This window comes from Mustela nivalis, assembly GCF_964662115.1.
Source record: "Mustela nivalis genome assembly, chromosome: 7".
NCBI classification, from domain to species: domain Eukaryota; kingdom Metazoa; phylum Chordata; class Mammalia; order Carnivora; family Mustelidae; genus Mustela; species Mustela nivalis.
The window spans coordinates 130,983,484-130,998,208 of NC_139026.1; the positions used below are offsets into that span (position 1 = coordinate 130,983,484).

The window sequence follows — 14,725 nt, forward strand, 5'->3', positions numbered from 1 at the left end:
AAGACTAAATAAATTACTGCCTATAAAACTGAGATCGATTTAATCTGCATCTCCAAGTTTCTACAGGTGCTGCTTCTCCAAGACCTGGCTCATCAATGAGGCTCTTAGACGAACACCTTGAAAAATACAGATTTAATAGACTCAAGCTCCTAGGTTTATAAATACGGACGAGACCACAACCCATATTCAAGTCTATCCTATTAGATCCCAGTACTGAAGAGCAACACTTGGTGCCAAAGGTTTAGAAAACATTTATGGGTCAAAACTTTGCAGAAGAGAAAATCCCACCCATTGATGGAATTTCTGGGCAGGGGCTCTGGGAAAAGATGACACGGTTTCATTACAGTAGAAGGACATTCCACTGGCTCTGGCAATGCCAGGGCTGGCGAACCGCCACTCTAGCATGGTCTGTCACTGCGTGGGGTACTGGCACAGAGGCCTGAATGTTCACCCTCTTGGGTTCTGCACCAGCTGTCCCCAGAAATGCTGCACATAAACTCTGACGTCGGGTGTCACATCTGCAAACCACACATGTGAACTACTGGGGTAATCCCAGTAATCCCACATCCAGGGCGACTGTAAGAGTTTTAGCTGGGCCCTTGGCATGACTTAGCGACATCACGGGGCTAGGAGCCCTCTCGGTCCAGATCTACACTCACTAGCTGTGCATCCCTCCGTCAATTATTCAACCTCTCTGTGCCTCTGCATTTGGAGAAGAGGCGTAATGATAGTAATGAGGGCATAGGTTTTTGTGAAGAATATGAAGACCGGGTAACAGGGCTGAGGGGGGCACTGACTGCCCATGACTTGAGCTGGAACAAGATGAAACCAAGACCCTGGGTGAAGGGTGGAAAAGGAAGCAGGGACGGAGGGACGGAGGGAGACTTCCTAGAGCATCTGATGTGTCCCTAAAATGCTGAGAGATGCATTTGATTTTTTTTTAAAGATTTTATTTATTTATTTGACAGAGATCACAAGTAGGCAGAGAGGCAGGCAGAGAGAGAGAGGAGGAAGCAGGTTCCCCGTTGAGCAGAGAGCACGATGTGGGGCTCGATCCCAGGATCCTGAAATCATGACCGGAGCCGAAGGCAGAGGCTTTAACCCACTGAGCCACCCAGGTGCCCCTGCATTTGATTTTAAATGCATGATGGGAACTCTCAATTTCAACAAACCTCCACAGAACAAAAGCTTTATAAAAATGAATAGTTTTGCGAATGTATGTAGTATATATTTATCTGTTTATAAAGTGAGGTAATATTCTTATAAATATAAAAGAAACACTAAAAAATTATATTTCTCTGAGCACCTTCCCCTTAAGAATTTAAATATCATTGACAAATTTACAAAACAACTTGTATATAAATGCTTTCAAAATAAGAAGGGGTGTTGGCGAAGGTTACAAGATCATGTCTTTCTTCAATGACCAAGTATTTGGCAGGAGTACCCTCTTTTTTTCCTGAATATTGAAAAACATCCTCAGCATCTCTCAATTTCTTTTTTAACACTGTTGATTCGACCACAAGATAACCTAAGGAATCTTTGCTTCCTCCCTTCTACAAGCTTCACTTCCAGACTACAAGAATGAAGAAATATAATTTAATCCTGAGGATGACTCCTAAAGGAAGGTAAAAATATTTCTTTCACTTCCAACCCCTGTCTTGATGTGGCTCCAAGGCAGGCCTTTCCCACTGGCAAAGGACATAGACACATGGGTATTCCCCGCCCACCATATTCGTATCTTAGTCCACAGATGGAGCAGGTGCAGCGCCTACAGTAGCCTCGCAGACTCCTTTCTAGAAGTCAGATGAGTCTGCAACTTCTGTCCTCTGCCACTCTGAGTCCCGAAGAAGAGAAGGACACAAATGGACCAAACGTTTGGCAATGCTGATCACCCATGTGTGGCTCGGAAATTCAGAGCACTCATCAGGCAAGAGAAATGCTTCTTTTATGAGTTTGTGGCTGCAAGTACACACTGGAGACTGTGCCTTTCAGTGGCTCCGCGGATGTGGCGTTCTCCTGACGCATTCCTTCCTGCGGCGTAAGGCTGGCTCTCTAGGTCACCGGCAGCCAAGCTCTTCTCTCACGTCCAACAGAGAAGCTCGGTCTGGCGCCTGGACCGGTGGCTTTTGAATGCTTGCAAGTCCACAATGACACAAGCTTCCATCTGAATTGGAACTGGATATTGACCCTCCAATCTCTGAAGAGTCACCTTGATTACCATCGGTTCTTATTATGCTCACTGTAAGAAGCTAAAACAATCCGTTACTCTTGGGGCCGGCATCCATACTCTCAGTGTTAAACTCACTGCATCACCTACATTTGCGTTTTTAGATATTGTTCTATGTATCTTTCACACTTGTACAGTCATGGCTGTATATCTCGAGTCACCTGTTCTTCAACAGCAGCTTCTGTTTTTTCTCAAGAGGATGCTCAGAAACTTCTGTTTGCTGGCAGTGCTTCCGTCCGAAAGTTGTGCTGTCAACACTACCAGTTTTTACTTTCTTTTGTCTCCTTTTGAGAAAGGTACTTGTAAATGATTCCATGGTGCAATCAGTAAAACCAAATTTTATCTCTTCGCAAGGCTTCCTTACAACTTTGGCCTACATAGCCATGGGTTGGTCAGAGCTCTCATACCAGGATAAATTAACGTGGTGAAATCAGAATTTCTCAAACAGACACAGGGAAACAGCCATAAGATCTGTTCCCTTCGCTCTTGGGCGCTCAACAAGAATAACAAGTATTATGAATCCCCGCCTTGTTGCTCTTCTCATGCAAAATGAAATGCCATTAAGAGATTCCCAGCTGACTGAAGGGTTCAGCAGAGAGGATTCTAAGTGATGTACTGCAACAGATAAATATTTATATCTCCACCTGGGAGTGCGAGCCTGGGCTCTGGCTTTTGGAAATTGCTGTTATTATCATGTTTCACTCATTTTTTTAGAGGCTTGAAGTGACAATTTAATATAGCGTCAAATTAATACTTCAATGTAAAGTCTTGTTTCATTTAATGTTTCTGAAAGGTTAAACTATCTGTAAACCTTATTGTGCCTCTGGCTATGTTTATAGAACACTGTGACGACATAAAAGAAAAGAAAGGAAAGGAAAGGAAAGAGAGACAGCCTGAAATTAAGGATTGCTTTGCTTTAGAAGGACCAAACAAATAAATAAATCTAAACTTAACTTGAATTCATGTTTTGGGAAAATGGTCTTTAAGGATCAATTAAGAGAATTTATTTTGGTTTCAGTTGTAAGGATGACTACATTTAAGCTAATCTAAATACAAAACTACTGCTTTTCTTAAAATTGATAAAATCAGATTTAAAAGGAATAAACACTCCTCCAAAGTATTTACAGACACTCTCAGTGCTGAGATAATGCAGAATATATAGAACATACCTGAAGGAAAACTCTGTTTGTTAAACCATAATAAGACCCAGAAGCACCACGGTTGTTAAAGATGAAATGACCGTGTAAAAATGATTCTATTGTAAGTGCAAAAGGCATTTATTCATTGACCACAATGAAAATGCAGAACTGCTGTTCCAGCAGCATCCTAAGGAGATCTGAGAGGCCATGGCCTCCACTAGAACCACACCCTGTGGGAGGCATTAGTTGGTCAAAGAAGGCGTGTTCCAGAACCAGCCCCTTGCCCTTCAATCAGGAGCTGCACCCCCTGTGGCTTGTGACTGGGGTTGGGACGCCAGAAGTTCAAGCAGGTGTGCCAGGGGGCCAGGGAGCTGGGAGGTGCTAGATTCTGACAGAAACACGTTGGGTTCCCCGCTCATTTTCTTCAGCACAGATAAAACTCTCCAGACAACGCTTATTCTAAAGTAAGCTCGGAGGTCCTCTAGAGATGAAGCAATGAGCTCACCAAGACCATCAAACACAAGAAGGCAAGTATGGCTGCCTTTGGGGAAGGCCTTCCTGCCCAGCTGTGGAGTGCAGTCCGCAGCCTTGCTGGCAGCTCCTTCCGGTTCTACCTCCCAGTCGCCCTGGGCCATCATGGGAGCTTCCGAGGGAAGCACTCAAGAGCACCCCAGCAGTTGGCTACAGCTTGGTTGGCCTGTGTGGTGGTCTGACCTGCCCTTCTGTCCAGCCCTGCTTCTTCCCCCATCCTACATACATAAGTTTGATCCCTAGCCAATGTCTTGACCCCAGACTGTGGGGGGTTTTGCTTGGGAAGGTGACTCTGAGAGGCAGACGAGACTGACGAGACAACAGCATCAGGTTCCCAGAAATGGCAGAGGTTAAGACCATCAGAAATAGACATTTAAAAAAATAAAGGATGCAATTTCAGAGATGAACCTAAAACAGGGAACTATCAGGAATGAACTGGCAGATTTTTTAAAATGGAACTTCTATAAGGAAAAATGGCATTACCAAAATAAAACCACACTGGACGGCTGAGACAACAGAATGGGACAGTAGAGGAGAGAGAGCTGGGACTGGCAGAACGGAGGAATTTCCCCGGAATCTCATGAGCAGGAATGTCTAGAAACAGAAAACGGAAAGCAGAGTGACGGACGAGCTGTGGAAACCAGAATGAGAACATTCTAGCTGTTGGAAAGATGAGAAGAGACAGACGGTGTATAAAGAGAAAAGGATGACGGAATTTCCAGAAACTGGAGGAAATCTGTTGCGGGCAGCGGGTGTTGGTGAACGGGTTGGGCAACTCCCGAGAAACCTAAGAACGAACGGGCAGGACTCTGGGAACTGAGGGCTCCGATCATTCCATTAGCAAGTGGCCACACCCTGCCTGCAAAGTGGAGCTCAGCGGGGTGCTCCCTGGGGACCCAGGAGATGGCAAAGGCCTTCCTGATGTTTCTAGAAGAGATGCCAATAAATGTGTCTGTAGCTCCTGAGGGCAGAGGCCCTGCTGGGAGCTCAGCTGTAGTAGCAGAGTTCCAGGGGACCCCTTGGACTTGAAACTCTAACCCACTTTTCAAATTTTAATTGACCTCTCCTCCAGATGGGGAACCAAAAACCCAGGAACAGACTCAGACTGTTTCTCCAGCTCTAGAAAGTAGATAGCGCCCTGCCACTTAATAAGCTTCATCAGTGTCACCTGGGAGCAGGTTAGAGCTGTGGCATTTCCGGCTACCACAGAGCTTCTGAGTGAGAATTTGCGTTTCTGCCTGGGTCTCAGGTGTTATGTCTAAAGTCGAAGTATGAGAAGCACTGATGCTGAATGTAACTTTTTCTCCTTCTACGCAACACCCAGCTATTTTAGCTGTTGGCTTTTAGGGTGCTTCATTCTTCCAGTGATGACACCAACACCCCTGTCCCTTATGGGAGGATAAAATGAGGGCTCCAAAGAGTCAAACATTCACCCTAACATCGTCTACTGAGATGTGAGGTACTGGCTAGCTTATTTAACAAGGAATTCAGATGTTTAGCCATGACATTCAGATTCGGCTCAAGTTTCTAGTTGTTTCCCAATGCAAAGGATAAAAAAGGATTTGGGGGTTACTTTATCAACCTTAGCAGTTTATCGTTTCAGTCATTTTGAAATAAGAAACAAGTAAATTTAAACCCTCTATCTCAAAAACTTAAAAGCTACTCTTTATGATATATTTTTAGACATTTCTTAATGATGTATGCAGAAACCTGCTTCCTCTCCTAAAACTTCTAAAATTTTACTGACACTGACCCAGAATTTCAGTTAGAGCTGAAGCTACCTGATGTCAGAACTCCCAATGATTTTAGGTTAGTGGGGGGAAAGAATCATCTTAAGAGAAGTAAGACATTTAAGAAGGCTCTTGACTATTGTTTTCTTTTCAAACGTTATTCTAACACTGGTGAACTAATCAGTTGATAATCATCATTTAAAAGACCCAAGTTTGTTCTAGCCCAACAGAAATTTGAAGAAAATGGTATTGACACCAAAACTTTAGGTTATTTTCCCAAATATACAAAGAGAAAACCAAATAAAGTAAGAGACTTAAAAATGTTTGCTTTGCTTAATAGAAATTCTCCTTTGGTCTGAGAGATGATGCTGAGTGGAAATTATGGCAGGATTTGGGCTGGAAGTAAAGACTAAGGTAAGATGCGGGGGTTTGGGGAAAAATTCTAACTCCTTATTGTTTGAATCTTCATAATTCTACAACAGTGCCACATGATACCAGAAACTGGGCCCCCTAGTGGATTGACAGAGTTAATGATTTCAACACTGGGAGGTAGGAAACTGAGTAGAACGGTCTCGATCTTATTCAATCATTGATAGAGCACTTACACCATACACCAAGTTGGGCAGGTTGTTAATATCAACTCACCTAATTAGTGCAATACCCAATAAAGAAAGTACTATTATCCAAATTTTATAGACAGAGAAGCAGGCATAAAGAGGTTAAGTAACCTTGCCCAAGGTCACACAGCCAGTCAGGGGTGAAACTGCAGCAGACAGCTCCAGAATCTGAGGTCTGAACCACCTACCACACCCTGTCGCTGGTGAGTTTGGCTCGTCAGAAACTTAGTCCCAGGAAGGATTTATTTAAACATCTAGCAAGGTTCCACTTCTCCAGAGACTGGCCTTGTGGTGATTTTAAACTTCCAGACTATAGCTGCAGCTCTGGATATACTCCATCAAAACAGAAACCAATGAAAGCAAAGAGAAGGGAAAAGAGAAGCCAAAAGGCCACAGAATAATCGCAAACATTGGCAAGTCCAGCCATCGGCTCCACGGGACACACCCTCTCTGAGAGCCGGTCCTGTCCACTGACAGGCAGTTGGAAGAAGCCTCTCCACTCGTCCAGACCAGGCAGTTCAAAAGCCCAGCATATCAGAAGGTAAAAAGAGCAGCAAAGAGCAAGAGGAAAGAGAAGAACTGACGGTTGCTGCCGAAGCAGAAAACAGAATTTGTAAGACTCAACATAAGTCCTTGAATTGGCCCAGGCCTTTGTAAGGGAGGAAGAAAGGCCTGATGTTCATCTCAAATGCTTGTGAGCATCACTGAGAGAACCACAAAGCCCGGAGAGACCCTTCCTGGATCACAGGTGATGAGGCCTGTGTCCGATCGTGTGCAACAGCTACACCTGGGGATGGGCGAGGCTGAGCTCGCCACCACATCACATCACCAGCACCCTGTGTGAAGGGGGTCCGTGAGAGGACTGGAGAGGAGAACATTCAAATCCTGCCTGAAGGAAGCCGGGCCGGCAGACGGTCAGGGAGCCCCGGCAAACTGCATCTTCCCTTACCCAACCGTAGTGACTAAGTGTAATTGTGTGTCGGTGTGGTTTCTGCAGCCTGCACTGATGAGTTTCTTTTCAAGTTCTGTGAAATTCTGTGTTGCATGGGCATTTGTAAGCACGATGCTGATTGTGTCACATGTCCTCTCTGTGGGGTACTCCTTAGACCAAGACAACCCTGTCTGACCCTAGTGCCAAGAACAGTTTCAGTCCTCCTGATCAACCGAGTCATTTGTATTTTCAGGCACAGCAGCTGTGTAATAGACTTGCTCAGGTTTCTCTTTCCGCTTTTGTTCCTAGGAAACTCAAACTCCCCATCCTCATGCAAGCAAGCATGCCGGCATCCTGGCATAACGTTTTCAGCTCACCCCAGGCTCCATTTTATGTCTTTGCCCTCTCCTTCTGTCTTTTCCCATCTATGCCTTGTGTTTCAAACTTCCTTGAAGGCCACCTGAAATTCTTTCAGGTATTAGGTCAAAGGTAAATCCATGAATGAATGAATGAATGAATGAAACATCCATAGGGAAACTGAGCTTCAGAGATCACCTAAGTAGCCATTTAAAAAAAATATATTTTATTTATTTATTTGACAGATCACAAGTAGGCAGAGAGAGGAAGGGAAGCAGGCTCCCTGCTGAGCAGAGAGCCCGATGGGGGCTTGATCCCAGGACCCGGGGACCATGACCTGAGCCGAAAGCAGAGGCTTTAACCCACTGAGCCACCCAGGTGCCCCTAAGTAGCCATTTTTTTTTTTTAAAGATTATATTTATTTATTTGACAGACAGAGATCACAAGTAGGCAGAGAGACAGGCAGAGAGAGAGGAGGAAGCAGGCTCCCTGCTGAGCAGAGAGCCCGATGTGGGACTCGATCCCAGGACCCTGAGATCATGACCTGAGCCGAAGGCAGCGGCTTAACCCACTGAGCCACCCAGGCGCCCCCTAAGTAGCCATTTTTTAACAAGCCAAGATCTAGGTCTCCTGACTTTCAACTAAATGTCATTGAAATAAATTGTATTAATAGTGGTGATTCTCAATCATTAAGATACTTTAGATTAGATTTAAAATACTATTTTTAAGAAGAAATAAAAAGTTAGATGTCGGATAACAGACTTTTCTGGGTAAAGAACATAGCAAGGAAATAACTGTTTTCTAGCAGTGGAATGAAAGGCAATCTTTAGCACTGTGGAAGCCCCAGGAGCACGTCAATAGATTTATTTTGATCCCCAAAGTATTTTATGGAATACTGATGACATGTCAAATCTGCATGCGAGGTTACAGTGACTACCCCAGAGAAAATGTTTCAAACAGTGATTTCTGGAAAGTCAAAAAATTCTGAACTCAAAGTTGTCATCAGGAAGTTGATGTCTGAATTGCATGTCACATTTTATTAGAACGGTATCGTAGCCATCTATCAGAATAATATGTTTTCATCAGTCACTAAGGTATTACTTTGCTTTGAATGTTCTGAGAATATTTAAAGAAAGAATAAAAAGAACGTCTAAGTATGACATTAAGTTCCAGAGGGGGAGAAATGAAACAGTAGACAGTTTAAAAGGTGAATAGTTAAAAGTTCCATCTTGTAATTCAATTCATTCAGAAGCCTGTGCCTTGGTGTTTTCACCCTCACTCGTATTATCCTGCCATCTTAAAATGTCCTTTGTATTAGGCAACAATGTAAGTGCTACAGGACAAATTTCAAAAGGAATAGATGTTACAAAAGATTTTTTAGATATTCAAGGAATTTAGAGGCTCACTAATGTTTTTAGAGAACAGATTAGGAGCAGTTCCCAATTTCCAGAAACCAAATACAGCTCAAAGATTTTTAATAGATTTCAGTGCAAGCAAAATGCAATCGATCGCATTCGCAGAGACGGGAAGAAAAAGCAACTGCCAAGAAATAATCTGTGATGTCAGAGCATCACACGTGACCATAAAGTAGGGAAGCTGACTTTTAAACAGACATCTCAGAGCTCACAAATCCAAACGAGCACCGCCTGCAAAGCAGCCACCTTGAGAGGCCAAGACTTAATAATGTTTCCAAATCCTTTGGGTAACACAAGCGGGGCCCTCAGCATTTTATTTTGATGCCCTCTGTGACAGCCAATCTTTACCTGTGAGGAGGATTTGGAGCTATTTAGGTCAAAAAATGAAGCAGGAGTCTAAAATCAAGTGTGTGTGTCTGCGTGTGGGTGTGAGATATCGGTTCTGAAGATGACTGCTGTGATGTTGCAAGCAATGGTCGTATTCATGCCAAAGATCACAACTGCTCAAGATGCCTGTGTGACCTGATGACGACTACAGTGGCTGATGCCATATATCGACCTGCCAGGGCATGGCAGGTGCTATACTGAGTATCTGATGTGCCTTCTCCCGCTTAACCTCCAACCTCCAGTCCTCCAGAGTCAGGTGCTGTTATTACCTCCATTGTCTAAATGAAGAAACAGAGGCTCTGGAGTCCAGAAGTCACATGGTTAGTAAGTGACAGGGCTGGGATTTGAACTCAAAAGTGTCAGATGCTGGACTTCGTGCTCTTATGTCATAGTAAGACCTTTTACAGCTCCAGCTGGGACCTGGGCGCGTGCGCTCTACCAGGCACACTTAAGTTGGAATTTATTGAGATTGAGAGAAAGAGAGGGAAAGGGAGAGAGAGAGAGAGAGACAGGGAAGGAGGGAGAGAGAGAGATCACTGCTCCCACAGGTAGTTTCATCTTATTCTCTGGGGATTATGAAGGGAGAACACTGAGGGGCGAAAAGGAGGCAGGAAGTAGACAAACACCCAACTTTCTTAAAATCGGCTACTTTTCTCAGAGTGGGGTGGACCTCTTTGGGGCTGGGACAGGAAGAGACAGAGAAAGCAGGATAGGATTTGGAGGTATTTCTGGTCGAAACACTTCTGAAACGTTGCCAAATCTTCAACCAAGTGATTTTAAATTCAGAATGGTAATCATCAAAACCATTATGCAAAAGAGTATTTACATGAAATAGTATGATATAAATATGAAAAGTCTTATATAAATAACTACAGATTTTCACAGTACAAGAATTCCTAAATGCTAACGATCAGTAATCTGGCCATGGGAGTGTTAATAAACCCAGCTACAGGAGATTTTTCTGTCAAATGTGTTCTCATTTCCTAATGATATCTTTGGCCTTGATCATAATTTATTGTGAATGTTAACGTTCCCAAGGGTTTCAAACGGAGATAAATTACCTGGTGGTATTTCTTCAGGATGTTGTGCATTTCGGCCACATCTTCACTCGTGATGGTCTTGATGATGTATCTTTTGTCGTAGGAAGTGTGGAATCGAGCCCCACTGCGCGCTTGGGAGTCGTTGGGAAGGGGTGCGCTCCTGGTCAAGGAATTCTTCCGGTCGGGATAAGGTGGGGGGAGGAGGAAAGAGATGGGTTAGAGGCACGGCTTTCTGATTTCCAGATCATGTGTTGTCATCACAAGCTTTCAAACACATTTATGTTTGGAAGAAACTGGTGTAAATAGGACGACAACATTATATATTCGTCGTAAGTCAAATTGCTAGTCTTTTAAATGACGTGAAGACAGCCTGGATATATATACTATGCTTCTGATGTCCTTAGAGTAGGCTAATGCCCAGAATTACAATCAAAATTATTTTGTTCACCTGGTTCTTTTCTGAGTTGGACAAGAGAGCTCAAATTTTCTTCTGAAGCAAATTAGGTTCCAGTCATGAAAAGAATTTTTGTCACATTCCCTGAGTGGTTTCCTTATAGGAAGGTATTCTGCCAGACAGCAGGCAGGAAACAGCTCTCCTCATTCTGATACCATCCCCATGAAGTGGTTACTATTCATACCATCGTAGTTTTACAGATGAGGAGATGGGGACGAGAGAGGGTTCATCACTGGCAAAGGTCCACGACTAGTAAGGGGAAGTGCTAGAGTCCTATCTCCAGCGTGGCTGGCTCAAAGCCCCAGTTCTCCACCAGTAAACCACTCAAAACCACATTGTCTGTGGCATGCCTTGGGAGGAGTCTGGGCAGGTGTTTTCTAAACTAGCTCCTCACAAGACTCTGATTGGGTCCATCCTCCACCCCCCTTCAGCCATTTTTGAGAACAGCTTAGCTCCTGGGGTGGTGGGCAAGAAAGGGCTCCGAGCAGGGGCTCTGGTAGCACCATTCATTCCAGTATCTAGCTGCCACTACTGACACTCTAGGTGGGTAAGTCCACCCTAAAGTCTCCCCTTTTCTCACTTGTGACTTTCTTGTTTGAATCTCTCATTTTCTTCGTGTCCAAGAAACCTCTCCCACTTCCTCACACCTTCTTACTCTGGTCACTCCCACTAGGATAAGCTCTAACATCTCTGGAGTCTGGACCTCACCCCTGCTGCTTGTGCTCCTCGGTATTGACCTTCCTGGCCTGCCTGGCCTCACTGGGTCGCGCAGGAGGGATTCAAAGGCAAAGTCACCTTCCTTCTCCAACTTCCTCTCTAAAAGTGGGCAATGGAAATTCCCACTGAATGTCCACTAAAGGGGACACAGATGTCTTTAGAGAGGTAGGTGATCATGCATCCATGATGGATTTTTGATTAAATTGTTCCTTTTGATCTGGTATATTCAAGTCTCTTTATCCTTTCCTTCATTTCTCAAGGAAATCTGACAGGACTGAGCCCTGTGAAGTACAACTACGTCGCAGGGGTAGTAACTCAGGAAGGTCCTTCTGGTGCTGAGGGAGTGGCCCGCCGGCATATTCTTATCTCCCAGGATGCACCCTGGCATGACTAACCGCACCGCTACGTCCTGCAACAGCACTTCTCCCAGAATGCACCTCGGCATGGCTGTCCACACCACTACGTCCTGCAACAGCGCATCTCCCAGAATGCACCTCGGCATGGCTGTCCGCACCACTACATCCTGCAACAGAACTTCTCCCAGAATGCACCTCGGCATGGCTGTCCACACCACTACGTCCTGCAACAGCACTTCTCCCAGAATGCACGTCGGCATGGCTGTCCGCACCACTACATCCTGCAACAGAACTTCTCCCAGAATGCACGTCGGCATGGCTGTCCACACCACTACGTCCTGCAACAGCGCATCTCCCAGAATGCACCTCGGCATGGCTGTCCGCACCACTACATCCTGCAACAGAACTTCTCCCAGAATGCACCTCGGCATGGCTGTCCACACCACTACGTCCTGCAACAGCACTTCTCCCAGAATGCACGTCGGCATGGCTGTCCGCACCACTACATCCTGCAACAGAACTTCTCCCAGAATGCACCTCGGCATGGCTGTCCGCACCACTACGTCCTGCAACAGCATATCTTCCAGAATGCACCTCGGCATGGCTGTCCGCACCGCTACGTCCTGCAACAACACTTCTCCCAGAATGCACCTCGGCATGGCTGTCCGCACCGCCACATCCCGCGACAGTGCATCTTGATCAGAGTGCTGCCAGGCACACCTGTCAAGTGCAGAGCCAAGGCTGCCAATGAGCTGAATTTGCTTTCCTTAGGTTATTAGGAAACTGGAGAGAAGGAAAAAAAAATCGACGTAACTTCCAATGACGTTAAATAGCAGGATCTGGAAGTGTTAAAATATTCTTGAGACAATTGAAATCCATTCGACAGACTGAGAAGGATGAAAATAATTTTCAGGGTGAAAATGGCCATATTCGTGAGAGTCTAATTCTCCACGACATTGGTTTTTTGGTCCAAAAAAAAAAAAAAAAAAAAAAATCTCCTTTACACTACTTCCTACTAAGAAGAAAAAAAGGAGAAAATCAAAGTGAATTCCCCTTCTTGGGATTTTAAACACTAGCAAAAAAAAAAAAAAAAAAAAAAAGGCAACCATTGCCATGGGCTAGTGGTCTTACATTTTATTCCCACACATTAACCTGCAAAGAATTATTCAAAATAATGTCTTTTTGGAAGGGGGCAGGGTAGGTAAGAAAGGCCACCTGTGCTCAGCAAAGGACAGGATGACAACAACACATTCATTAATATCAGATATTAAAGTCTACCATTCCCTCACAGACCAATGGGAGAGAATAAAATTGAAAGCTGCACAGTAAGTGCTTCTTAAAATTTAATGAACCACCAAGTTAGCTGGGGATCATGTTGAAATGCAGATTCTGACCCCAAAGGTGTGGGCGGGGGCATCTGAAGAAACAGAGGACACTGACAGAGTTGCAGCAGGTCTGTCTCCCTGGTTAAGAATCAAGAGTCTGCTGAATTGTGGCTCTGATATGTTTTGTCTGCATAGTGTGTCAAGTCCAGTGCATTGGTGGTACCTGCATAAACACCTTTCCCACTATATTCTGTCCCATTCTGATTTGGTTAAATATGAAAATTTATTTTTTTAAGATTTTATTTATTTGAGAGAGAGAAATAGGAGGAAGCCCAAGGAGGAGCAGAGGGAGAAGGACAAGCAGACTCCATGCTCAACACAGAGCCTGATGTGGGGCCTGATCCCACAACCCTGAGATCATGACCAAACAGAAAGCAAGAGTTGGACGCTCAACTGACTGAGTCACACAGGTGCCCCCAAGTGGGAAGCTTTATAGTGAAAAAGAAGACTTTGTTGCATTCACTGTAGTAATTCAGTAGAGAAATGTTTAATAATGATATGTACAAAGTAATGTATAGGTTTCCATAGGGCTAGAAATGACTCATCAAATAAGCAATGGCTCTTCAGCTCAGATGTTACCTCTTTTCAAATTCTTTGTCTTCCCTGTCAGTATCTAATATATTGATAATCATTTATTCTAGACTATGCATTAGCATACTGCCCATGTCTTAATTCTGGTTATAACACTTCACAATTCTAATATTGGTTCTGCCTCAACTCTGTTTTTCAATAATCACATGAGTAGACCCAACCCACAGTGTCTACTTCCAGTGTGTGTAAGGATTTTTTTTAAAGCTCTTAGTTTTCAAATAATCAAAGAAGTAAGGAACACTTTGTGAAAATTAAGAAAGTACCTTTATCACTATGAACATAAAAAGATATGAATCAAATTTACTGAAAGCCTTAGACAAGCAGAAAATCAGAAGAGTAAACAGTATTTCACACAAAATGCACAATTCTTGGAATGGCTCTAAGGCCTGGAAAAATCCAACTCATTATTTCATCTTTATTTTCACAACATTCCTCAGAGATAGGAAAGGCCAGATGCATTTTCCTACTTGAAGATAAGCAAACTGTGGAGTACAAGGGAGTCAGGTATTATGCAGGCTCCTCCCTAAAGCTTCCTCTGAAGAAACCAAAAGGTGCAATTTTCAAAGACTAAATTTTTGCCATTACTTAACATCACAATCATTGACTTTCTGCGGTCTTTGAACTAAGGTAGAAATGTGTGTGTGCGTGTGTGTGTGTTTATGTGTGTGTGTGTCTCAAGGCAGTACTGTGTAATGGTCTGCCATTCTTCAACCCTTGGATTTAGCCTCTCTGAGCCTCAGTTTCTATGTCTGTAAAGTGATCAAGAAGAAACCAGGGGAGAGGGTGAGCTGAGTGAAATTTCCACCACAGACCTTTTATAACTCTAAGAACGTATTTACTCGAAGGCA

At 44.0% G+C, this 14,725-nt stretch overlaps 1 protein-coding gene across 1 annotated transcript in view; it reads right to left on the bottom strand.

The window, feature by feature from the left end:
* The window catches only part of PIP4K2A (phosphatidylinositol-5-phosphate 4-kinase type 2 alpha), a 177,816-nt gene that overhangs the window by 38,596 nt on the left and 124,495 nt on the right, over positions 1–14,725 (bottom strand). Inside the window, exon 4 of the mRNA XM_082742135.1 lies at positions 10,396–10,548. Coding sequence (XP_082598261.1) covers positions 10,396–10,548 — 153 coding nt within the window. The remainder of the gene's footprint in view (positions 1–10,395; positions 10,549–14,725) is intronic.